Here is a 25038-nt window from a genome sequence, read left to right on the forward strand (position 1 = left end):
GGACTTCGCTGATGTGTTTTCTAAGGAGGCCTCCGAGGTGTTGCCCCCTCATAGAGATTACGATTGCGCCATCGATTTGGTGCCTGGTGCCAAGCTTCCTAAGGGGAGGATATTTAATCTTTCATGTCCTGAACGTAAAGCTATGAGGGAGTATATCCAAGAATGCCTGGCCAAGGGTTTCATTCGCCCCTCGACTTCTCCTGTAGGTGCTGGCTTCTTTTCGTGGGGAAGAAGGATGGTGGTCTTAGGCCGTGCATTGATTATCGGAACTTGAATAAGGTCACAGTAAGGAACCAGTATCCCCTTCCTTTGATTCCGGATCTTTTTAATCAGGTTCAGGGGGCCCAATGGTTCTCTAAGTTCGATCTACGGGGGGCATATAACCTTATCCGCATCAAAGAGGGGGATGAGTGGAAAACTGCGTTCAACACGCCCGAAGGTCATTTCGAATACCTAGTCATGCCCTTTGGGTTGTGTAATGCCCCTGCCGTCTTCCAGAATTTTATTAATGAAATTCTGAGAGATTACCTGGGAAATTTTCTTGTAGTGTACCTTGATGACATACTGGTGTTTTCCAAGGACTGGTCCTCCCACGTGGAGCATGTCAGGAAGGTCCTCCAGGTCCTTCGGGAAAATAATCTCTTTGCGAAGTTCGAAAAATGTGTGTTTGGGGTACAGGAGATACCATTTTTAGGTCAAATCCTCACTCCTCATGAATTCCGCATGGACCCTGCCAAGGTTCAGGCTGTGGCGGAATGGGTCCAACCTGCCTCCCTGAAGGCGCTACAGCGTTTTTTGGGGTTCGCTAACTATTACAGGAGATTTATTGCCAACTTCTCGGTCGTCGCTAAGCCTCTTACGGACCTCACTCGCAAGGGTGCTGATGTCCTCCATTGGCCCCCTGAGGCCGTCCAGGCTTTTGAGACCCTCAAGAAGTGCTTTATCTCGGCCCCCATGCTGGTTCAGCCCAACCAAAGGGAGCCATTTATTGTGGAGGTTGACGCATCCGAGGTGGGAGTGGGGGCCGTCTTGTCCCAGGGTACCAGCTCCCTCACCCATCTCCGCCCCTGTGCTTACTTCTCTAGGAAGTTTTCGCCCACGGAGTGTAACTATGATATTGGCAACCGCGAACTTTTAGCCATTAAATGGGCTTTTGAAGAGTGGCGTCACTTCTTGGAGGGGGCCAGACACCAGGTAACGGTCCTTACTGACCACAAGAATCTGGTTTTCCTAGAATCTGCCCGGAGGCTTAATCCTAGACAAGCTCGTTGGGCACTGTTCTTTACCAGATTTAATTTCTTGGTTACCTATAGGGCTGGGTCCAAAAATATTAAGGCTGATGCACTGTCACGTAGTTTCATGGCTAATCCTCATTCTGAGAAGGATCCTGCTTGTATTTTACCCCCTGGTATAATTGTTTCTGCCACTGATTCTGACTTAGCCTCTGACATCGCGGCTGATCAAGGTTCAGCTCCCGGGAACCTCCCTGGGGACAAACTGTTTGTCCCCCTGCAATACCGGCTAAGGGTACTCAGGGAAAACTAATGACTCCGCTCTATCTGGTCATCCTGCCATCTTGGGTACCAAACTCCTCATTACCAGAAACTATTGGTGGCCTGGGTTGCCTAAAGACGTTAGGGCTTACGTCGCCGCTTGTGAGGTCTGTGCTAGGTCCAAGACCCCTAGGTCCCGACCTGTGGGCTTACTACGTTCCTTGCCCATTCCCCAGAGACCTTGGACCCATATCTCCATGGATTTTATCACCGATTTGCCTCCATCTCAGGGCAAGTCGGTGGTGTGGGTGGTAGTAGACCGCTTCAGCAAGATGTGCCACTTTGTGCCCCTTAAACTACCTAACGCCAAGACGTTAGCTTCTTTGTTTGTGAAACACATTCTGCGTCTCCACGGGGCCCCGGTCAATATAGTTTCGGACAGAGGGGTACAATTTGTTTCCTTATTTTGGAGAGCTTTTTGTAAAAAGTTGGAGATTGATCTATCCTTCTCCTCCGCCTTCCATCCCGAAACTAATGGCCAAACGGAAAGGACTAACCAATCCCTGGAACAATATTTAAGGTGTTTCATTTCTGACTGTCAATTTGATTGGGTCTCATTCCTTCCCCTCGCCGAATTTTCCCTGAATAACCGGGTCAGTAACTCGTCAGGGGTCTCCCCGTTTTTCTGTAATTTCGGGTTTAATCCTAGGTTCTCCTCCGTTTCCCCTGGTTGTTCCAATAATCCCGAGGTAGAGGACGTTCATCGGGAACTGTGCACAGTCTGGGCCCAGGTTCAGAAGAACCTAGAGGCAGGGGGCTGGGTGGCATTACCTACAGGGGGCTGGGTGGCATTACCTACCAGGGGGGCTGTGGCATTATCTACAGAGAGCTGTGTTTGGCAATAAATTTAAATGAAATTCATCCGATTTTAAAACGGACAGGGAAGGAAACGGATGCAAAACGGGTCAAAATCGGCCGTTAAAAACGGCAACACTGCCGGGAACGGAATCGGAACGGATGCAAAACGGGCGGGAAAAAACGGCACAAAATGTCCGTTTTTATCGGCCGACACTCAGACCCTGTCGTGTGAATAATGCCTTATTCACACGACATGGTCCCGCCCGAGCCAGAGTGTCGGCCGATAAAATTGTTCCCGGCCGGTTTGCATTCGTTTTGCATCCGTTCCGGGCCGGGCATATCTGGACAGTGACATCAGGGGCAACTCCTGAAGGGGAATCCCCATGTGGCCGGTGATTCCACTTCAGGAAAAGCCCCTGTCGTCTGTGTCCATTTATGGACACTGAACGTTACTGGCTTCTGTAAAGGATCTGCCAGGCACTACATCTGGGTATACTCCCAGGATTAATCAGTCGACACCTGAGGCCAGACCTCTGAGACTGACACCTGCTCCCACCAATCAGGGTGGCAGGCTCATGAGTGGGAGAGCCTATCTCGGCCTGGTCAGTCAGAGTTAGCTCCGCCCCCTGTCCATTTATACCTGCCGTTTTCTCTTCCTCCTTGCTTGTTATTCTTTTTGGATTCCTGGCCCCACTGCTGCCTTGCTCCAGCCTGCTTCTGCCGTGCTTCTGCCTTGCTTCAGTTCCGTTTATCCTGCGTTGCTCTGCCCCTGGCTTGCTTCTGCTCCGTGCTCCCGTTTGTATACTCCACTACTTCCTGATCCTGACTGGCTCATTCACCGCTCCGTTTCCTCGCGGCGTTCCGTGGGCTACTGTATTCCCTTGCGTGTTCCCTGTTTGTCTCCCTTGCACTTAGACAGCGTAGGGACCGCCGCCAAGTTGTACCCCGTCGCCTAGGACGGGTCGTTGCAAGTAGGCAGGGACAGGGCGGTGGGTAGATTAGGGCTCACTTGTTCCCTTCACCTCCTTCCTGCCATTACATAATAACAAGCCCTTACCTAGTCTACCATTTCTTCTACGCTGACGCTATCATGGACCCCCTTGAGACCCTGACCCAGCAGATGCAGGGCCTCTCCCTACAGGTCCAAGCCCTGGCTCAGAGGGTCAATCAGTCTGACGCTGCCTTTGTAGTACCCCTCACCTCACCTTTAGAACCCAACCTCCAGTTACCTGACCGGTTCTCAGGGGACCGTAAGACTTTTCTCTCCTTCCGGGAGAGTTGCAGACTCTCCCCGTTTTTCTGTAATTTCGGGTTTAATCCTAGGTTCTCCTCCGTTTCCCCTGGTTGTTCCAATAATCCCGAGGTAGAGGACGTTCATCGGGAACTGTGCACAGTCTGGGCCCAGGTTCAGAAGAACCTAGAGGCGTCCCAGAGCGTACAAAAGATTCAGGCTGATTGTAGACGTTCTGCTAACCCCCGGTTTGTCGTCGGGGATCTGGTGTGGTTGTCGTCGAGGAACTTGCGCCTTAAGGTCCCGTCCAGGAAGTTTGCTCCCCGATTTATTGGACCTTATAAGGTCATTGAAGTCCTCAACCCTGTATCCTTCCGTCTGGAGCTGCCCCCATCCTTTCGCATACACGACGTCTTCCATGCCTCCCTCCTGAAACGCTGCTCCCCGTCCTGGTCCCCCTCGAGGAAACCTCCTGTTCCCGTTCTCACCCCTGAGGGGGTGGAATTCGAGGTGGCCAAGATTGTGGACAGTAGGATGATCCAGGGCTCCCTCCAGTACCTGGTCCATTGGAGAGGATACGGGCCGGAGGAGAGGACTTGGGTACCTGCTCGAGATGTTCACGCTGGGGTATTGATAAGGAGGTTCCACCTTCTCTTCCCCACTAAACCGGGTCCTCTTAGTAAGGGTCCGGTGGCCCCTCATAAAAGGGGGAGTACTGTAAAGGATCTGCCAGGCACTACATCTGGGTATACTCCCAGGATTAATCAGTCGACACCTGAGGCCAGACCTCTGAGACTGACCCCTGCTCCCACCAATCAGGGTGGCAGGCTCAGGAGTGGGAGAGCCTATCGCGGCCTGGTCAGTCAGAGTTAGCTCCGCCCCCTGTCCATTTATACCTGCCGTTTTCTCTTCCTCCTTGCTTGTTATTCTTTTTGGATTCCTGGCCCCACTGCTGCCTTGCTCCAGCCTGCTTCTGCCGTGCTTCTGCCTTGCTTCAGTTCCGTTTATCCTGCGTTGCTCTGCCCCTGGCTTGCTTCTGCTCCGTGCTCCCGTTTGTATACTCCACTACTTCCTGATCCTGACTGGCTCATTCACCGCTCCGTTTCCTCGTGGCGTTCCGTGGGCTACTGTATTCCCTTGCGTGTTCCCTGTTTGTCTCCCTTGCACTTAGACAGCGTAGGGACCGCCGCCAAGTTGTACCCCGTCGCCTAGGGCGGGTCGTTGCAAGTAGGCAGGGACAGGGCGGTGGGTAGATTAGGGCTCACTTGTTCCCTTCACCTCCTTCCTGCCATTACAGCTTCTCCTGGTGTGGAATCCCCGGTCACAGAGTGTTCGGGGATTCCGCTTCAGGAGTTTCCCCTGATGTCACTGCCCAGATAAGGACAGAGACATCAAGCGCTCTGTCCAGGAGCGGAATCCCCGAACACACAGGTATTCCGCTCCTTCAGGGAGCTAAAGTGGGGCTAACACATAGCAGAGCAGGGAGATACCTCCCTGCTCTGCTATAGTGGCATTGCTACTTCGGCCATGGAAGGTGTCGCCGGGACAGGGCGCTTTTAAAACAAGCAGGGGAAGGGAGCCAGCGCAGTGCTCCCTTCCACCTGCTGTACACCCCGGCCCTGCCACACAGTGTATAAACTTGCCTCCAGCGTACAGCCATTCGTCAGAATGGCATAAACTCCTCCTCACATGCACTCTGCGCTGTGAGGAGGGAGCGAGCGACGGAATACATGGCCATCACTCGGGACACATTCCGGTGATGGCCGTGTATTACCCGGCCCCATAGACTTCTATGGGAGCCGGGTGGCCGGGTAAACGGCCGAAAATAGGACATGTCCCATTTTTTGACGGTCAGGTTTCCCGGGCCGTCAAAAAATCGGTCGTGTGAATAGCCCCATTAGGGGTCTATTGTTCCTACTGCAGCTGGGTGACGGCCGTTTTATGAATGGCCGTCACCTGGCCGGGAAACCCTGTCGTGTGAATAAGGGCTAAGGCTGGTTTGCATCCGTTCCGGGCCGTGTTGCCGTTTTTAACGGCCGATTTTGACCCGTTTTGCATCCGGTTTTTTTCCCTGTCCGTTTTAAAATCAGATGAATTTCATTTAAATTTGTTGCCACACACAGCCCTTTGTAGGTAATGCCACAGCCCCCCTGGTAGGTAATGCCACCCAGCCCCCTGTAGGTAATGCCACCCAGCCCCCTGTATGTAATGCCACCCAGCCCCCTGCAGGTAATGCCACGCAGCCCCCGGCAGGTAATGCCACACAGCCCGCTGCAGGTAATGCCACCCAGCCCCCTGCAGGTAATGCCACCCAGCCCCCTGCAGGTAATGCCACCGAGCTCCCGGCAGGTAATGCCACCCAGCCCCCGGCAGGTAATGGCACCCAGCCCCCGGCAGGTAATGGCACCCAGCACCCTGAAGGTAATGCCACCCAGCTCCCTGTATGTAATGCCACCAAGTCCCCTGTAGGTAATGACACACAGCCCTTTGTAGGTAATGCCACCCAGCTCCCTGTATGTAATGCCACCAAGTCCCCTGTAGGTAATGCCACACAGCCCCCTGTAGGTTGCACCCACCCCCCCCCCCCTTCCTTCCAGGAGAAGTCACTCACTTCAATGTCCATATATGGACAGTGCCGTCACTGACTTCTCCTGGAGAGGAATCCCCGACCCGGGGATTCCGTTTCAGAAGGGAGTGACGTCACTGTGTCCATATATGGACAGTGTTGTCACTGACTTCTCCTGGAGAGGAATCCCCGACCCGGGGATTCCGTTTCAGAAGGGAGTGACGTCACTGTGTCCATATATGGACAGTGTTGTCACTCACTTCTTCTGTAGCGGAATCCCCCACCACAGGCTTGGGGATTCTGCTTCAGAAGTGAGTGACGTCACTTTGTCCATATATGGACAGTGTAGTCACTCATTTCTCCTGTAGCGGAGTTCCCTGCCACTGGGTCGGGGATTCCGCTTCAGAAGTGAGTGACTTCGCTGTGTCCATATATGGACAGTGTAGTCACTCACTTCTCCTGTGGCGGAATCCCAGCCACGGGGTCAGGAATTCCGCTTCAGAAGTGAGTGACGTCGCTGTGTCCATATATGGACAGCGTAGTCACTCACTTCTCCTGTAGCGGAATCCCCAATGCCCGGCTGGGGATTGGGGATTCCGACTCCTACAGGGAGCAAAAAAAGACCCTCCTCCTCCTCACATGCACTCTGCACTGTGAGGAGGAGGAGGAGGAGGAGGAGGAGAGAGAGCGCGAGTGACGGAAGACACTTCCGTCACTCGGGACACATTCCGGTGATGGCCGTGTATTACCCGGCCCCATAGACTTCTATGGGAGCCGGGCGGCCGGGTAAACGGCCGAAAATAGGGCATGTCCCATTTTTTGACGGCCAGGTTTCCCGGGCCGTCAAAAAAATCGGTCGTGTGAATAGCCCCATTAGGGGTCTATTGTTCCTAATGCAGACGTGTGACGGCCGATTTATGAACGGCCGTTACCCGGCCAGGAAACCCTGTCGTGTGAATAAGGGCTAAGACCTGAATCTGTCAGGTCCGCGGGACTGACGGGTTCAGGAAAGCGGGTGTGTACGGACATGCACATCTGGATAGACAACGTAACACAAACACATTTAAGTTTATTAGGAATACATTAAATGACCATAAATGTGTCTATAAAGCCTATGGGCATTACGGAAAAAGGCGAGCAAGCACACCAGCTGTTTGCGTAACGCCCATAGACTACAATCGAGAGAAATCAACATACTGTATGTATGGCCAGTTCTCCACATTGTCTCCTCTTTTTTGCAGCTGCAGCTGGCCACTTTGTATTGCCAGACAGAGGAATCCTGTAGATGTGGCATAAATGTCTATAGTCAGAATGCCCCTTTAAGGGTATGTTCACACGCAGTAGCAAAATGCGTCTGAAATTACAGAGCTGTTTTCGCCTGAAAACGGCTCCTGATTTTCAGACGTTTTTTAACAACTCCCGTTTTTCGCAGCGTATTTTACGGACGTTATTAGAGCTGTTTTTCAATGGAGTCAATGAAAAACTGCTCCAAAAACGTCCCAAGAAGTGACGTGCACTTCTTTGACACGGTCGTCTTTTTACGCGCCGTCTTTTGACAGCCGCGCGTAAAAAATGACACCTCGTCTGAACAGAACATCGTAAAACCCATTGAAAGCAATGGGCAGATGTTTGTAGGCGTAATGGAGCCGTTTTTTCAGGCGTAATTCGAGGCGTAAAATGCCCAAATTACGTCTGAAAACCGTGCGTGTGAACATACCCTAAGGGTATAAACATATTTTAATTCAAATTGCAATTCCATGAAAATAAAATGTTTCACAAATCTTGCGCATTTAGGCATCATTTACACGAACGTAATATACGCGCGTGCAACGCGCGTGCTTTTCACGCGTGTCGTACGCACCTATATTACTCTATGGGGCAGTGCAGACAGTCCGTGAGTTTTCCGCAGCGTGAGTGCGCTGCGTAAAACTCACGACATGTTCTATATTTCAGCGTTTTTCAGTCAATGGGTGCGTGAAAATCACGCGGGTCGCACGGAAGCACTTCCGTGCGAACTGCGTGATTCGCGCAAGAGCTGTCAAACTCTGAATGTAAACAAAAGCACCACGTGCTTTTCTTTTTATAAACATCCAAACGGAGTGTCATCACTGTGCTAAAATCACTAACTGTGATCACACATGTCAACATTCCTGTACAGACTTGGAGACAAGTAGGCCTTTAACCCCTTAACGTTGAGTGACGCATATATATATATACATACGTGTGTGTGTATATACATATATATATATATATACACACACACACACAGTACCGTTCAAAAGTTTGGGGTCACCCAGACAATTTTGTGTTTTCACACTTCTATTTATCAAATGAGTTGCAAAATGACTAGAAAATATAGTCAAGACATTGACAAGGTTAGAAATAATGATTTTTATTTGAAATAATAATTTTCTCCTTCAAACTTTGCTTTCGTGAAAGAATGCTCCATTTGCAGCAATTACAGCATTGCAGACCTTTGGCATTCTAGCTGTTAATTTGCTGAGGAAATCGGGAGAAATTTCACCCCATGCTTCCAGAAGTCCCTCCCACAAGTTGGATTGGCTTGATGGGCACTTCTTGCGTACCATACGGTCAAGCTGCTCCCACAACATCTCTATGGGTTGAGATCTGGTGACTGCGCTGGCCACTCCATTACAGATAGAATACCAGCTGCGGCTTCTTCCCTAAATAGTTCTTGCATAATTTGGAGGTGTGCTTTGGGTCATTGTCCTGTTGTAGGATGAAATTGGCTCCAATCAAGCGCTGTCCACAGGGTATGGCATGGTGTTGCAAAATGGAATGATAGCCTTCGTTATTCAAAATCCCTTTTACCTTGTACCAATCTCCCACTTTAGCAGCACCAAAGCAATCCCAGACCATCACATTACCTCCACCATGCTTGACAGATGGCGTCAGGCACTCTTCCAGCATCTTTTCAGTTGTTCTGCGTCTCACAAATGTTCTTCTGTGTGATCCAAGCACCTCAAACTTAGATTCGTCTGTCCATAACACTTTTTTCCAATCTTCCTCTGTCCAATGTCTGTGTGCTTTTGCCCATATTAATCTTTTCCTTTTATTAGCCAGTCTCAGATATGGCTTTTTCTTTGCCACTCTGCCCTGAAGGCCAGCATCCCGGAGTCACCTCTTCACTGTAGATGTTGACACTGGCGTTTTGCGGGTACTATTTAATGAAGCTGCCAGTTGAGGACCCGTGAGGCGTCTATTTCTCAAACTAGCCGCTCTAATGTACTTGTCTTGTTGCTCAGTTGTGCAGCGGGGCCTCCCACTTCTTTCTACTCTGTTTAGAGTCTGTTTGTGCTGTCCTCTGAATGGAGAAGTACACACCGTTGTAGGAAATCTTCAGTTTCTTGTCAAGTTCTCGCATGGAATAGCGTTCATTTCTAAGAACAAGAATAGGCTGTCGAGTTTCACATGAAAGCTCACTTTTTCTAGCTTTGAGACTTTAATCGAACCCACAAATGTAATGCTCCAGCTTCTCAACTAGCTCAAAGGAAGGTCAGTTTTATAGCTCTTCTAAACAGCAAAACTGTTGACAGTGGTGCTAACATAATTGCACAAGGGTTTTCAAGTGTTTTCTAATCATCCATTAGCCTTCTAACACAGTTAGCAAACACAATGTACCATTAGAACACTGGAGTGATGGTTGCTGGAAATGGGCCTCTATACACCTATGTAGATATTGCATTAAAAACCAGACGTTTGCGGCTAGAATAGTCATTTAGCACATTAACAATATATAGAGTGTATTTCTGATTAATTTAATGTTATCTTCATTGAAAAAAACTGTGCTTTTCTTTCAAAAATAAGGACATTTCTAAGTGACCCTAAACTTTTGAACGGTAGTGTGTGTGTGTGTGTGTGTGTGTATATATATATATATATATATATATATATCTCCGTCACGAACGAGTGATAAATCCCGCATCGTGATGGATATATCCATCACTCGGATCTCGTGGGTACTGCCACTGTACCCACAAGATCAGTGGCAGGAGTATGGCTGGTATAAACCACATGGCAACTGCCGAAATTGGAGAGAACTCCGTAAGTTTAACCCCTTAGATGCCAGTCAATAGGGCCTGAAGCTGACAGGAGAATTTTCTATTCTTATTAAATGAGTTTGAAGGAGTCATCTGAATAAGTTGAAAAGCACTTTTTATTCTTACCGGCAAGGAGACAAATGGCAGATCAGCAGTTGTCTGGTCTTCATCACATAAGCACAGGCGTAATAGGTTGCCTACCAGTGATAGGCTGGGTTCACACGACCTATTTTCAGGCGTAAACTAGGTGTATTATCCCTCGATTTACGCCTGAAAATACGTCGGCAAACCTCTGCCCATTCATTTGAATGGGTTTGCCGACGTACTGTGCCGACGACCTGTAATTTTACGCGTCGCTGTCAAAAGACGGCGCGTAAAATAACAGCCTCGGCAAAGAAGTGCAGGACACTTCTTTGGACGTAATTTGAACTGTTTTTCATTGAATCCAATAAAGAACAGCTCCAAATTACGTCCGTCAATGCCGCCTCGCAAAATGCGAGTACGAGCAATTACGTCTGAAGTGACGGAGCTGTTTTTTGTCCTGAAAACAGCTCCGTAATTTCAGAGGTAATGGTCGATATCATGTGCACATACCCATACACTGACAGGAAATAATGCTTTACAATACTAAGGGCTTATTTAGACGAACGTGTAATACGTCCGTGCAACGCACGTGATTTTCACGCGTGGCGTACGGACCTATATTAGTCTATGGGGCGGTGCAGACAGTCCGTGATTTTTGCGCAGCGTGAGTCCATTGCGTAAAACTCACGACGTCCTATATTTGGGCGTTTTTCGGGCATCACGCACCCATTGAAGTCAATGGGTGCGTGAAAATCACGTGCACCACACGGAAGCCCTTCCGTGGGACGCGCGTGATTCGCGCAACAGCAGTGAATAGGATGAATGAAAACCAAAAAGCACCACGTGCTTTTCTGTTTACAAACATCCAAACGGAGTGTCATAATGATGGCGGCTGCGCGAAAATCATGCAGCCGCACATCCTATGTGATGACACACTGAGCTATTAAGTGCCTATTGCGCACGCAAAACGCCGCGTTTTTTGCGTGCGCAAAACGCACATGCTCGTGTAAATCCGCCCTAAATATGTATTTTGATCAAAGAATCACTGCTTCAAGTCCCCCAGTGGGATAAAAATTATATATACAGTATATACACCCTTTTTTCATTAAAAAATTATTGATTTCTTTAAAAATGGATCACTGTAAAAAAACAAAAAACCCTACATATTAGGTACTGCCGCAATCGTAATCACCCCGTAGAACCAACAAAACATATTAGTTATCATTAAAAATACAACTCGTCCCACAAAAAACTGCTACATTGATGGAAAAATTAAAAAAAGTTATGGCTCTTGGAATGTGAGGATGAAAAAATTGAAATGGTTTGGTCATTAAGGCACAAACAGGCCTGGTTGTTAAAGGGTTAACATACTTTAACTTAAATACTTTTAGCAGATGTTCAATTTACAACCAAAAACCCAGAATATAGCAATGACCTGGTAATTTTTATTGATGGGTTCTAGAATATTCTAAATGCAGCAAGATCTCACACTTTTTTACGACTTTTTTTTAACTAGCCAGTGTTTTCAAATGTCTTACATTTATAATGGTCAGCACCAGTGATTCTTGGTAATGTACTTCCAGTGAGGTGTTCTGTAATGCAGAGGGGAAGATCTTACAGCAAGGAGACATTGTGAAGTTGCCTAAACTAGCCCAGACTCTACAGACCCTGGCAGATGATCCTAATTCTTTCTATACTGGCGCACTCGCCAAGCAAATTGTGAGAGACATCCAACAAGCAGGTAAGAAAATAAATGAACTGCTCTATCTAGACATAGACAGCTAGATCTATAAAGTTATGCCCACACTTTTCTTACATTGTGTTGCAGGTGGAATCATTACAGAGGAAGATCTGAGAAACTATCAAGTGGACCTCAATGAGGAACCACTTCATTTTCAGCTTGGGGATTACTCTCTGATCAGTCCTACTGCACCTCTGAGTGGTCCTGTCCTTGGACTCATCCTTAACATTCTTAAAGGTGAGAGACTCATCAGTGGCTGGTTTTGTAATCCGCAGAGATACATAGGGGGAATTTAATAAGACTGTCTTTTTATACACCAGCCTTAAAGGGGTTTTCCCATGAGGGACATTTATGACATATCCACAGTATATGTCATAAATGTCAGATAGATGCGGGTCCCACTTCTGGGACCCACACCTATCTCTCGAACAGGGCCTCCTAAATCCCGTTCTAGCTTTTTGTGCTCACGCTAACTTCCGGCCACTTGCTGATTATATGGTCGGGAGTTACGGAAACAGCGTAATTCGCTGAGCTACTCTGTTTCCGTAACTCCCATAGTAGTGAATGGCAGTTACGGAAGCAATATAGCATGCGAGCTACGCTGTTTCCTTAACTACTATTCAGTTCTTTGGGAGTTACGGAAACAGCGTAGCTCAGCGACCATGTAATCAGTAAGTGGCCGGTAGGCAGCGTGAGCACAAAGAGGTAGAACAGGGATTAGGGGGCCCAGTTCTAGAGATAGGTGTGGGTCCCAGAGGTGGGACCCACATCTATCTGACATTTATGACATATCCTGTGGGTATAGCAGAAAAAGAAATGGCGACCGCACACTGCGAACACTAATGCCACCTAAGCCACTAAATATAAATAAATATGCATTACTGCTACATCTACTTACAAATAGGGAGGTTCTTAGTGCACATTTTGATCAAAAAGTGTTTGCCCACCTGCCACGACAAGGCGACCTCTGTAAGGTGGGAACCTACTCTGCACGTACACCCAGAACTGGGACTAAGCCTACATATATATCTGGGGATGGTAGGAACCAGCATTAAACTAATTAAAATCACCCAGGGCAGAATGGGAGGAGTGCAAGAACAAAAATTTGAACAGCACATTCCAACAAAATATCCTGTGGATATGTCATAAATGTCCTTCATGGGAAAACCCCTTTAATAGAAAGAAAGTTGGAGTAAGATGTAACACATTTATTAAGAGGCGAAAGCCAAATGTGTCGCATCTTTCGGCCGACTTTCTGTCAAAATGGTGGTGCAGCAACCGCGGCAGTGCACCATCTATTCCATACTTCCCATCCGCCGTAAAGTATAAAAAACATACTCGCCTCACCGCTCAACGTCATTAGTGCTGCATCACTTACAATGTATGAGCCGCAACATGCTGATGGAGCCTTAGGCGACCCAGAGAAGAGAAGCGGTGAGGTGAACATTAATTTTTATTTTTTTTATTTCATTTTTTTCAAAATAATTGTCCAATTGGGTGAAGTTGGAGGTAGTCTGATGGGGGGGGGGGCAAGGTATGGGGCTCGGCACAAGCCCCTACCTTACTACGCCCCACAGAGTAAAACTTTCACTATAATTTAGGCCAGTATTTAGGCGTAAATTATAATAAATTTGTTGTGTTGCTGGGGCCCCACCCCCTTTTTGCAGAGCCATGCAACGCAAATTGCACTTTTGGGCCTTTTGCAATATTTCTGCGCCAGAGTACTGGCGTAGAAAGGTTGATAGATTCCCCCATAGTCTTTTCTGTAACTTAACATTTGAATATTCTATTTCCTGGTCCATGTTTGCTGAGATGCCATCATTACTGCCACTGTGATGTTTTATAGGGGCAAACCTAGAGTTTTTAAAGGTGAATTTCCAAATATAAATATCTACAATTAAAAAGCAATATGCAGTGAGCTCCCTCTAGTGGCGACAAAGATTTTATTTAGTTTTATTTAAATTAATATTTTATATTAAATTGCTTAGAGGGGGTTTCCGGGTACAAGGAAACCCAAGTTTGTCCGTGATCCCTGTATAAAGCAGTAATGATAATAATGTGCATTTATTGTCTAAGGGTAAGTTCACATGTAGCGTAAATACTACGGATTTTCGGCAACAAATCTCATCTATACGCTGTGTAAATAAGCGGAAAAAAGCACTCAGAAATTTACCTGCGGTGCGTTTTTTTTTATTTTTTTTTATAGTCCGCATGTCAATTGTATTTGCGTAATCGCTACTTCTGTTTTGCTGGTTTTCCCCTTTGAATTCAATGGGGAGGTAAAACCCAGAACAAGTAGCAGCGATTCCGTTGCAAAAAAATGCAACTCAGAAAAAAAAAATCTTACAGTATACTTACCCAGAATTCTTTGTTTCTTCGTCCAGGCTGGCCTCCTGGGATGACGTTTCATCCCATGTGACCGCTGCAGCCAATCACAGGCTGCAGCAGTTACATGGGATGAAACGTCATCCCAGAAGACCGGACTGCAGGATGTCAGAGGGTAAGTATGTGTTTTTTTCTTTTTCTACGTGCAGTTTTCCACAGCGGACATTCTGGCCGAAAAGGTGCGTTTTTTTTGTCCGGAATTCCTTGCGGCGCCCAGGGCGGATACACTGTGTGCTTTTACGCAGTGCATCCGCCCTGTGTGAACATACCCTAATCGCCTACACTTTATTCAAACAGGTTTTCACTTTTCTGCCCAAAGCGTAAAGCCTGAGTCTCTCGGATTGACCTACCACCGCATAGTAGAAGCTTTTCGTTTTGCCTATGCTAAAAGAACTTTGCTAGGAGATCCCAAGTTTGTGAATATAACAGAGGTAATATGCAGCATTGATACATGGAAGTATCCACAGAATTAATCTCTGGATCAGAGCAGCAATACTGATGGTGAAGTGTAAGCATGATATCCTTTTCTACATAAAACACATGACATGGCAGATAAAATAACAGCTTATTTTAAACATTATCTTAGGTGTCTAACATCAATTTCCATCATGTCTACATTCATGTGTAAATTCTTGCTGACAGATTTGTCTTTCTGGCAGGCAATGAAGAACTTGACCTCGGATAACTTTGCTGAGAATCTAAGGCAGAAAATCTTTAATAATACCACCCACCCATCGGAATACTATGAGCCCATATTCTACACTCCAGATAACCATGGCACCGCACACCTGTCAGTTGTAGCAGAGGATGGAAGTGCTGTATCTGCCACCAGTACTATCAATCAATAGTAAGAGAAGAGTGGATGGATGGAAAAGAGAGATATTTGTGGATTTCTTACTCTATCATATCCTTTTGTGTTATTATAATCACGTATTATTATTATTATTATTACGTATCTAGTGTTTCCGTTTTAATGCAAGGTTATAGCTATAGGAGGTGTTGCTTTAGCAGTCACACCCGAGCCCTATGCCACTAAAGAAGACACCATTATAAATGGCACTTGATGGGTGAGGACCCTGTTACAGATTTTGCACTGGGACCCAGAAATCTCATGGAAATGCTTCTGTTCTAAAGAGATCATTTTAAGGTTGTTGCAGCTATGAACGTGCCTTCCAATACTGTATATACCGAAACACGTGTGTGTGTGTGTGTGTGTGTGTGTGTGTGTGGATAGGTAGACTATATATATATATATATATATATATATATATATATATATATATATATATAAAATTATCTTGAATAGTACTGATCTCAAATACTATACATCGGAACAAATCTCCTGCCATCTTCCGTCCATGCGATTAACAGAAAATCTGTATGTGCCTTATATTCATTTGTATATACAGTATATCATAGTGAGATTTTTTTAAATTGGTCTGGATAAAGTGCTCTGCATTCATCTATTATCATCTTGTTCCAGCTTTGGATCTAAGGTTTGCTCCAATGTAACCGGAATCCTCTACAATAATGAGATGGATGATTTTAGTTCCCCGTTAATAATCAATGGGTTTGGTGTTCCACCATCACCAGCTAATTTTATCAGACCAGGTATCTCTGTACTTACAACACATGAAATTATATAATTTGTGATGAAACATTAGAGATCTTGACTTTGACACCCTTGCAGGTAAACGGCCTCAGTCCTCAATGTGTCCAACAGTCCTGCTGGACAAGGACAAAAAGGTGCATATGGTGATTGGAGCTTCTGGAGGGACCAAAATAACTACATCAACCGCTCTGGTAAGAAATGAAGTGAATGCAACTGAGAAGAAAATAAGACATTAAACAGGGTTTTCCAGTCCCAAAAATTGGCCTATCTTCAGGATAGACCATCAATATGTGATCGGTCAAGGATCTGACTATAGGCACCACCGCCAATCAGCTGCTTTGAAGGGGCCGCAGCACTAAGTGACTGGGAGAATGGGTATTGAAGTAAATGGGAGAAGGCTGTAATACTGTGAACTGCCGCTACAAGTGTGTCAGCCAGGGCCGATCTAGCTTTTCTGCTGCCTGAGGCGGAAATTGAAATGGCGTCCCCCAGATTTTGATTGACATCCCCCTGGCTGTTCTACATCACTACCAGCCTCCTCCAACTCTTGCGGATGCGCCGTTGCCTTGTACTCCCCGGGCATGTGCTATGCAGCAATGAAGCCAGGCAGACTACACCTCGTTGCGCGGTGTGTGCCCATGGAGTACAAGGCAATGGCGTATCCGAGACAGTTGGAAGAGACTGGTAGTGATGTATAACAGCCAGGGAGATGTCAATCGAGCATGGAAAGATGGGTTTGGAGGCAGGACTATGTGACTCTTCATGATAGCGGCACCGACCCATGACCCTTTATAGAGTAATTAGCATATAGTGTGCGCCGTTTAAAAATTGATATTATAGATTTTATTACATCTGAAAAAATTAATGTTTGGAAATATTGTCAGGTCATGTATTAATGCATGGTGTCGGTTTAAGGGGTTAAAACTACCAGACAGGCTCCCATTAAATATACAATGAATTGAAAACTCCATTTGCCCTCCAATTTTGTTATTATAAATATATCCTACATAATTACAGCTCCAGAACCAAGCTCTGACATATATACAGCACCAGAACCAAGCTCCGTACATATATACAATACCAGAACCAAGCTTAGTACATCAATACAGCACTAGAACCAAGCTCAGTACATATATACAAAACCAGAACCAAGCTCAGTACATAAATACAGCACCAGAACAAAGCTCAATACATACAGTGAAGGAAATAAGTATTTGATCCCTTGCTGATTTTGTACGTTTGCCCACTGTCAAAGACATGAACAGTCTAGAATTTTTAGGCTAGGTTAATTTTACCAGTGAGAGATAGATTATATATAAAAAAAAAAAAGAAAATCACATTGTCAAAATTATATATATGTATTTGCATTGTGCACAGAGAAATAAGTATTTGATCCCTTTGGCAAACAAGACTTAATACTTGGTGGCAAAACCCTTATTGGCAAGCACAGCAGTCAGACGTTTTTTGTAGTTGATGATGAGGTTTGCACACATGTTAGATGGAATTTTGGCCCACTCCTCTTTGCAGATCATCTGTAAATCATTAAGATTTCGAGGCTGTCGCTTGGCAACTCGGATCTTCAGCTCCCTCCATAAGTTTTCGATGGGATTAAGGTCTGGAGACTGGCTAGGCCACTCCATGACCTTAATGTGCTTCTTTTTGAGCCACTCCTTTGTTGCCTTGGCTGTATGTTTGGGTCATTGTCGTGCTGGAAGACCCAGCCCTGAGCCATTTTTAATGTCCTGGTGGAGGGAAGGAGGTTGTCACTCAGGATTTGACGGTACATGGCTCCATCCATTCTCCCATTCATGCGGTGAAGTAGTCCTGTGCCCTTAGCAGAGAAACACCCCCAAAACATAATGTTTCCACTTCCATGCTTGACAGTGGGGACGGTGTTCTTTGGGTCATAGGCAGGATTTCTCTTCCTCCAAACACGACGAGTTGAGTTAATGCCAAAGAGCTAAATTTTAGTCTCATCTGACCACAGCACCTTCTCCCAATCACTCTCAGAATCATCCAGATGTTCATTTGCAAACTTCAGACGGGCCTGTACATGTGCCTTCTGGAGCAGGGGGACCTTGCGGGCACTGCAGGATTTTAATCCATTACGGCGTAATGTGTTACCAATGGTTTTCTTGGTGATTGTGGTCCCAGCTGCCTTGAGATCATTAACAAGTTCCTCCCGTGTAGTTTTCGGCTGAGCTCTCACCTTCCTCAGGATCAAGGATACCCCACGAGGTGAGATTTTGCATGGAGCCCCAGATCGATGTCGATTGACAGTCATTTTGTATGTCTTCCATTTTCTTACTATTGCAGCAACAGTTGTCTCCTTCTCACCCAGCATCTTACTTATGGTTTTGTAGCCCATTCCAGCCTTGTGCAGGTCTATGATCTTGTCCCTGACATCCTTAGAAAGCTCTTTGGTCTTGCCCATGTTGTAGAGGTTAGAGTCAGACTGATTAATTGAGTCTGTGGACAGGAGTCTTTTATACAGGTGACCATGTAAGACAGCTGTCTTTAATGCTGGCACCAAGTTGATTTGGAGCGTGTAACTGGTCTGGAGGAGGCTGAACTCTTAATGGTTGGTAGGGGATCAAATACTTATTTCTCTGTGCACAATGCAAATAAATATATAGAATTTTGACTATGTGATTTTTTTAATTTTTTTTTTATATAATCTATCTCTCACTGGTAAAATTAACCTAGCCTAAAAATTCTAGACTGTTCATGTCTTTGACAGTGGGCAAACTTACAAAATCAGCAAGGGATCAAATACTTATTTCCTCCACTGTATATACAGCACCAGAACCAAGCTCAGTACATATATATATGGCCCCAGAACCAAGCTCAGTACATAAATACAGCACCATCACAAATACAGCTCAATTTTGTGAAACCCCTGCCGTATAGGTTTGTACGCCATAAAACTACAGCTCCCAGCATGGCCTGAACAATAGTAAGGATATGATGGGAGTTGCTATTCCACAAAAAAAATCATACCACACATCATCTTGCTGCAGATCATATAGTGACTACAGTAATGATTAGAGGCAGAATAAACATTTACATTAAGTGACTCACCGGTGACGGTTATTCTAGTTGTTCTTTTTGTCTTTTCTTCTCCATCCGGTCCAGACCTCTATGAGTTCACAGCCCATTTCTGCAGTTTTCCGCTCAGATGTCTTCAGCTTATCACTTTTCGAATATTTCTGCACCTATAAACGAAGATAAAATATTCATGGTGCCACACACTACGCCCTAAATATAATAGCACCATACACTGTGTCCCACACACACCCACTGTGCCCCATGTATAAAGTGCCCCCCATAGAGCCCCCTGCAGACAGTGCCCCCCATAGATTCCCCTGTAAACTGCCCCACATACATAGTGCCCTCCATAGAGCCCCCAGAGATCTCCCTGTAGATAGTGCCCACATATAGCCCCCTGCAGATAGTGCTCCACATATAGCCCCCCTGTAGGTAGTGCTCAACGTATAGCCCCCTGTAGATAGTACTCCACATATAGCCCCTCACACATATAGCCCTTACACATATAGCCCCCCTGGAGATAGTGCTCCAGATATAGCCCCTCACACATATAGCCCTCACACATGTAGCCGCTTACACATATAGCCCCTCCCTGTAGATAGTGCTCCAATATAGACACCCCTGTAGATAGTGCTCCACATATAGCCCCTTACACATATAGCCCCTCACGCATATAGCCCCTCCCTTTACATAGTGCTCCACATATAGCCCCTCATACAGAAAAAGAAATAAACTTTACATACTCGCCTTCTCCCGTTCCCACGCTGTCCTCTTGCAATGCAGGCCTGATTTCTTCTGAGCAGTTCTGCGGGGGCTGAACAACGCGAGTGGCGCGATGACATAATCTCGCCGCTTGCGCCTTTGAAAGATGCTGATTAGCAGGGCAGAATGACTTGCCCAGCCACTAGGCGCCTTTTAATGACACAAAAGGTGCGATAATGTCATTGTGCCGCTTGCGTCCGGAAAAGGCACTGAGTGGCTGGGCAAGTTATTCTGCCCTGCCAATCAGCGTCTTTCAATGACTTAATTGCACCGATTGCGTCAGTGAAAGGCACAGAGTGGCAGGGGGCCGTGCCCTTCCATTCAAAGATGCAAGCGGCGCGATGACGCACCGCTTAAGTCTTCGAAGGTGCTGAATGGCAGGGCACGTTGCGTGCCCCGCCATTCACTGCTTATGCATGTAATTGTATCTGCGACCTATAGATGCAGATACAATTATAGTGCAGGAGGGGGTGCTCATCTCACCTCCTGGACGGTGTGGCCCTGGTGTCAGCTATTTACAGTGTGGGCAGTAGAAATGAAGGGAAAGCAGCGCTCGTATGAGCTTCAAAATAGCTGATCGGCGAGTCGCACCCCGACCGATCACATATTGATGGCCTATCATGAGGATAGGCCATTCATTTTTTTGGGACTGGAAAACCCCTTTAACCTTTTTTAACGTGTGTGTGTGTGTGTGTGTGTGTGTGTGTGTATATATGTGTGTGTATATATATATATATATATATATATATATATATATATATATATATATATATGGTGCAAAATCGAAATATTCTCTCATTGACCCAACGTATTCATAACACCATAAAAATCAAATAGTGTTCAATGTAGTTCAATGTAGTGTTCCAGTCCACCAAAACTCTCTGAATGTCTAACTCCACACAAAACCAGAAAATTCAGGTGTGACCCCCTTTTTCCTTGTCATACTCTCAGGGGTCCAGGAAGCTGAGATATGGGGAGTTGTTAGGAGGGGCCCTCACACTGAAGAGCTGCCCTAGCTATCCCTGTGACTGCATGACACATGAAGGAAAACTCTTGTCAGTGATGGTGAAATTAATGCTCATCCAGCATATTTTTTACAAAAATGTGTGAATTAAAATTGTATGCTACATGTAAAAGACAATTTAAATTATGCATTAGTTATCAGCAATCATTGGGAACAATTTTTTGATTTGTAGGTCATTATAAACTCACTCTGGTTTGGTTATGATTTGGAGACTTCGGTGGAGCTGGCACGGGTGCACAATCAGTTATTCCCTAATGACACTATGGTAGAAGAAACAATAGAAAAGGTTGGTGAAAATATTTTTTTTTTTTACTTAAGCTACCTATAGATATTAGTTTGTATCTTGATACTGTAGCCGCAAAAAGATCTTCCATAAAGGTAAGACACCTCAGCGAGTATTACCTTAGTTGCTCCTTTCTATCTGAATTCTTCTCTTTAGTTGGGTCATGTGTCCTCACTCTGACCTGATAAAATCTACAGCAGTTAATGTAGATAAGTCAGCCTCTTCACTTCCTGATTTATGGACTGTACCAAGCAGGTTCTCCACAGAGTTGATACAGAAACAACTGTCACTAACTACTTATGAGCAGACACATAACTATCATACAGTTATAATAAGGGTAGCGTAGCTCAGCCTCCTGACTTATAACCGTGCGACAATTATGTGTCTGCTCATCAGTAGTTAGTGACCGTTGTTTCTGTTCCCTCTGTGGAGGACCTGTTTGGTACAGTCCATAAATCAGAAAGTAAAGAGGCTGACTCTCAATTACATTAACTGCTGTAGATTTATGAGGTCAGAGTGAGGTCACATGACCCAACTAAAGAGAAGAATTCAGATAGAAAGGAATAACTAAATAAAGTAATACTCCGGGCGTATATATATTAGGGAGATACAGTAGGTATCTAATGATAGAAAAAAAAACAGAGTGGAAATCATCAAAGGCTTGTTTTTTGCAGAACAAGGTGTAGTTTTGTATTAGTAAATGTACTATATTTGGGTATATGGGACTTATTGATTAACTCTTATTGTTTTATTCTTTAGGGGAGGGAAAAGAAACAATTCCGCCGTAGTTTAGCGTTTTGTTTTTTGTAAGGTGTTCACCATGTAGCTTAAAGAGGCTCTGTCACCAGATTTTGCAACCCATATCTGCTATTGCAGCAGATAGGCGCTGCAATGTAGATTACAGTAACGTTTTTATTTTTAAAAAACGAGCATTTTTGGCCAAGTTATGACCATTTTCGTATTTATGCAAATGAGGCTTGCAAAAGTACAACTGGGCGTGTTGAAAAGTAAAAGTACAACTGGGCGTGTATTATGTGCGTACATCGGGGCGTGTTTACTACTTTCACTAGCTGGGTTTTCTGATGAGAAGTATCATCCACTTCTCTTCAGAACGCCCAGCTTCTGGCAGTGCAGATCTGTGACGTCACTCACAGGTCCTGCATCGTGTCGGCACCAGAGGCTACAGTTGATTCTGCAGCAGCATCAGCATTTGCAGGTAAGTAGCTACATCGACTTACCTGCAAACGCTGATGCTGCTGCAGAATCATCTGTAGCCTCTGGTGTCGATGTGTCCTCGCTCGTCTGACACGATGCAGGACCTGTGAGTGACGACACAGCGTGATCTCTGGAGAACACGGCTGTGTCTGCACTGCCAGAAGCTAGGCGTTGTGAAGAGAAGTGGATGATACTTCTATACACAACGCCCAGCTAGTAAAAGTAGTAAACACGCCCCGATGTACGCACATAATACACGCCCAGTTGTACTTTTACTTTTCAACACGCCCAGTTGTACTTTTGCAAGCCTCATTTGCATAAATACGAAAATGGTCATAACTTGGCCAAAAATGCTCGTTTTTTAAAAATAAAAACGTTACTGTAATCTACATTGCAGCGCCGATCTGCTGCAATAGCAGATAGGGGTTGCAAAATCTGGTGACAGAGCCTCTTTAAATAACATGTTACCTTTATTGTTCGGTTTGTTGCAACCTCGTTGATACCATATATGTGCATTTTTTATTTTGTTTACACTTTTACAAAATAAAACCACTTTTTATGGAAAAATATGGCTTTATTTAATTTTTTTTACTGTGCCCTTTTTGATATTTTAATAAACTATCTTTAGCTGTATTTTAATTTATTTTTTGTCCCACTAGGGGACTTCACAGTGCGATCTTCTGATCGCTTATAAATATCCGGGAGATAAAGAAAAAGATCAGCACTTCTATGGCTCTTGGAGCACTAAAAGTTTTCTGATCATTTATATAATCCTTTAGTGTACTCAATATACCAAAGCATTACTGCCTGTCAGTGTAAAACTTACAGGTAGGCTGTTGGGATGTGCCTCTGGCACGTTCTAATAGGCATACAATCATGGCAGGCCTGGGGGCCCTTGTTTTTTTGGAGAGTTTATTTAATTATATACAGATTTTAATGTACACTACAGGGGTATAAATAGCCCTGAATGTCTGCTATGTTAATTATGTCTTTTGTGTCTTTTTTTCAGAGTATAGCAAATGAGCTCCTAAAGCGTAATCATAATGTAGTGTATACAAGAAGAGCTGGATCTGTGGTCCAGGCCATTGTACGGACCGAGGGCAAATGGGCTGCAGCTTCAGACACCCGAAAGGGAGGTTATCCCGCAGGCTACTGACATTAACCCACACGGTCAATGGATTGTGATCTATTTATGACATCACCTTCTTTTATTTCAACTTCCTTTGAATACATTTCAAAACACTTTGACTCAGGGACTAAATTAGATTAACCATTTGTGTAATCTCTTCCTAAGAATACCCAAACATTGAATCCAGTCTTCTTCATAAAAATAGTATATATTGCATTAAATGAAGGTATATCTGCAGTGCTGCTATATAATGGGACTACATGGGTTATAACCATGTTGGGATCATAGAATATGCAAGTGGGATCACATGATAATGCGCAAACTACACTGAACAATACAAACTGTGTGCCTTTTATCAACCCCTGTCACAATCCATTGGAGAACTCGATGATCCTTAGCTGTTTTGTCATTATAAAAGGGAGAGTTCTCTGTAAAAGAAAACATTACAGATGATTTGCACATTTTTCTGGAGGTCACCTGTTTGCCATTTAGCAAATTATCATTTCCTTTGGCTGACATAAGGTCTACATCAAGATGGTGAGATGCGCTATTTTGCACAACCTTGCACCACCTTTAAAACTTTTTGGTTATTACTTGAAGTGGGATAAACGTGTGTATAACTAGCTTTACTCTACTGATATGGAGGGCAAACATCTTCCAAGTGGCTGCTGAAACTATAGACCGTAATAGCAACATTAAAGTACTATTCTGTCCATCCACATTCACTGACTTAAAATCTTTTGATAGTAGTTAGTAGGTGTAAAAAATGTAATTAAAGGCCCTTTTACACAGGCCAATGATCGGGTGAACAAGCGTTCATACAAACGCACGTTCCCGATCATTGCCCTGTGTATATGGAAAAAGTTTACGCTCGTTCATCAGCTGATCGCATTTTCATGTGGCCAAAAAAATGGTCACTAGTCAGCAGCACATCTCCCTATGTAAACAGGGAGATGTGCTGCCAACAAAATGCAAATGCATGGGGATGAATGATCATAGTAATGATCATTCACCCCCATACTAACAATCATTGCTCCGTTTGAAAGGAGCAAACAAGCACCGATCGACCAGATGTATTGTCAGTTGATGTTTGTTTTAAAGGTCGTAAACACGGGCAAATATCTGCCCGTGTTAAACCACCTTAAGAGTTCATTTAAGGATGGGCAGAATGAAAACCTGCAATGATTAGGTTTAGAAACCAACTGATGTCCAATCAAAAAGCCCATTGTGTACCTTGACGTAAGTGGTTATTGTAAGTTTACTTGTTATTATTAACTGCCGGTAAGTCTTTTTTGGTTGTCAGCCAATGACTATAAAATTTAATAGTACAAGACGTTCAGTCAGACATTTGCCAGCTGCAATTACAGCTATTTATATAACCGGTACAGTACAGAGATTAAATATACATGCTTTTTAGTAGGTGGCAAATTTGGTTCTTTCTGGAATTTTTGGAGAGGGATGTTTTTCTTTCCACTAGTCTTCCTTACTTTATCTGTGTTTTAAATTTTATTCTACCGTCTCCGTCCATTAAATTTTAACCTTTTTA

At 45.0% G+C, this 25038-nt stretch overlaps 1 protein-coding gene across 3 annotated transcripts in view; it reads left to right on the top strand.

Moving 5' to 3' along the window:
- The window catches only part of GGT1 (gamma-glutamyltransferase 1), a 55583-nt gene extending 30545 nt beyond the window's left edge, over nucleotides 1–25038 (top strand). For 2 of the 3 annotated variants that reach the window (XM_075854087.1, XM_075854095.1), the window contains 8 exons: nucleotides 11877–12034; nucleotides 12122–12271; nucleotides 14717–14850; nucleotides 15079–15266; nucleotides 15903–16030; nucleotides 16110–16222; nucleotides 21038–21151; nucleotides 23373–25038. In XM_075854087.1, coding sequence (XP_075710202.1) covers nucleotides 11877–12034; nucleotides 12122–12271; nucleotides 14717–14850; nucleotides 15079–15266; nucleotides 15903–16030; nucleotides 16110–16222; nucleotides 21038–21151; nucleotides 23373–23519 — 1132 coding nt within the window. In that variant the 3' untranslated portion in view covers nucleotides 23520–25038. Of the gene's footprint in view, nucleotides 1–11876; nucleotides 12035–12121; nucleotides 12272–14716; nucleotides 14928–15078; nucleotides 15267–15902; nucleotides 16031–16109; nucleotides 16223–21037; nucleotides 21152–23372 lie in introns of those variants that run through there. The other variant, XM_075854102.1, reaches the window with a different exon arrangement.

Source organism: Rhinoderma darwinii, chromosome 1 (genome assembly GCF_050947455.1).
Source record: "Rhinoderma darwinii isolate aRhiDar2 chromosome 1, aRhiDar2.hap1, whole genome shotgun sequence".
Lineage (NCBI taxonomy): Eukaryota > Metazoa > Chordata > Amphibia > Anura > Rhinodermatidae > Rhinoderma > Rhinoderma darwinii.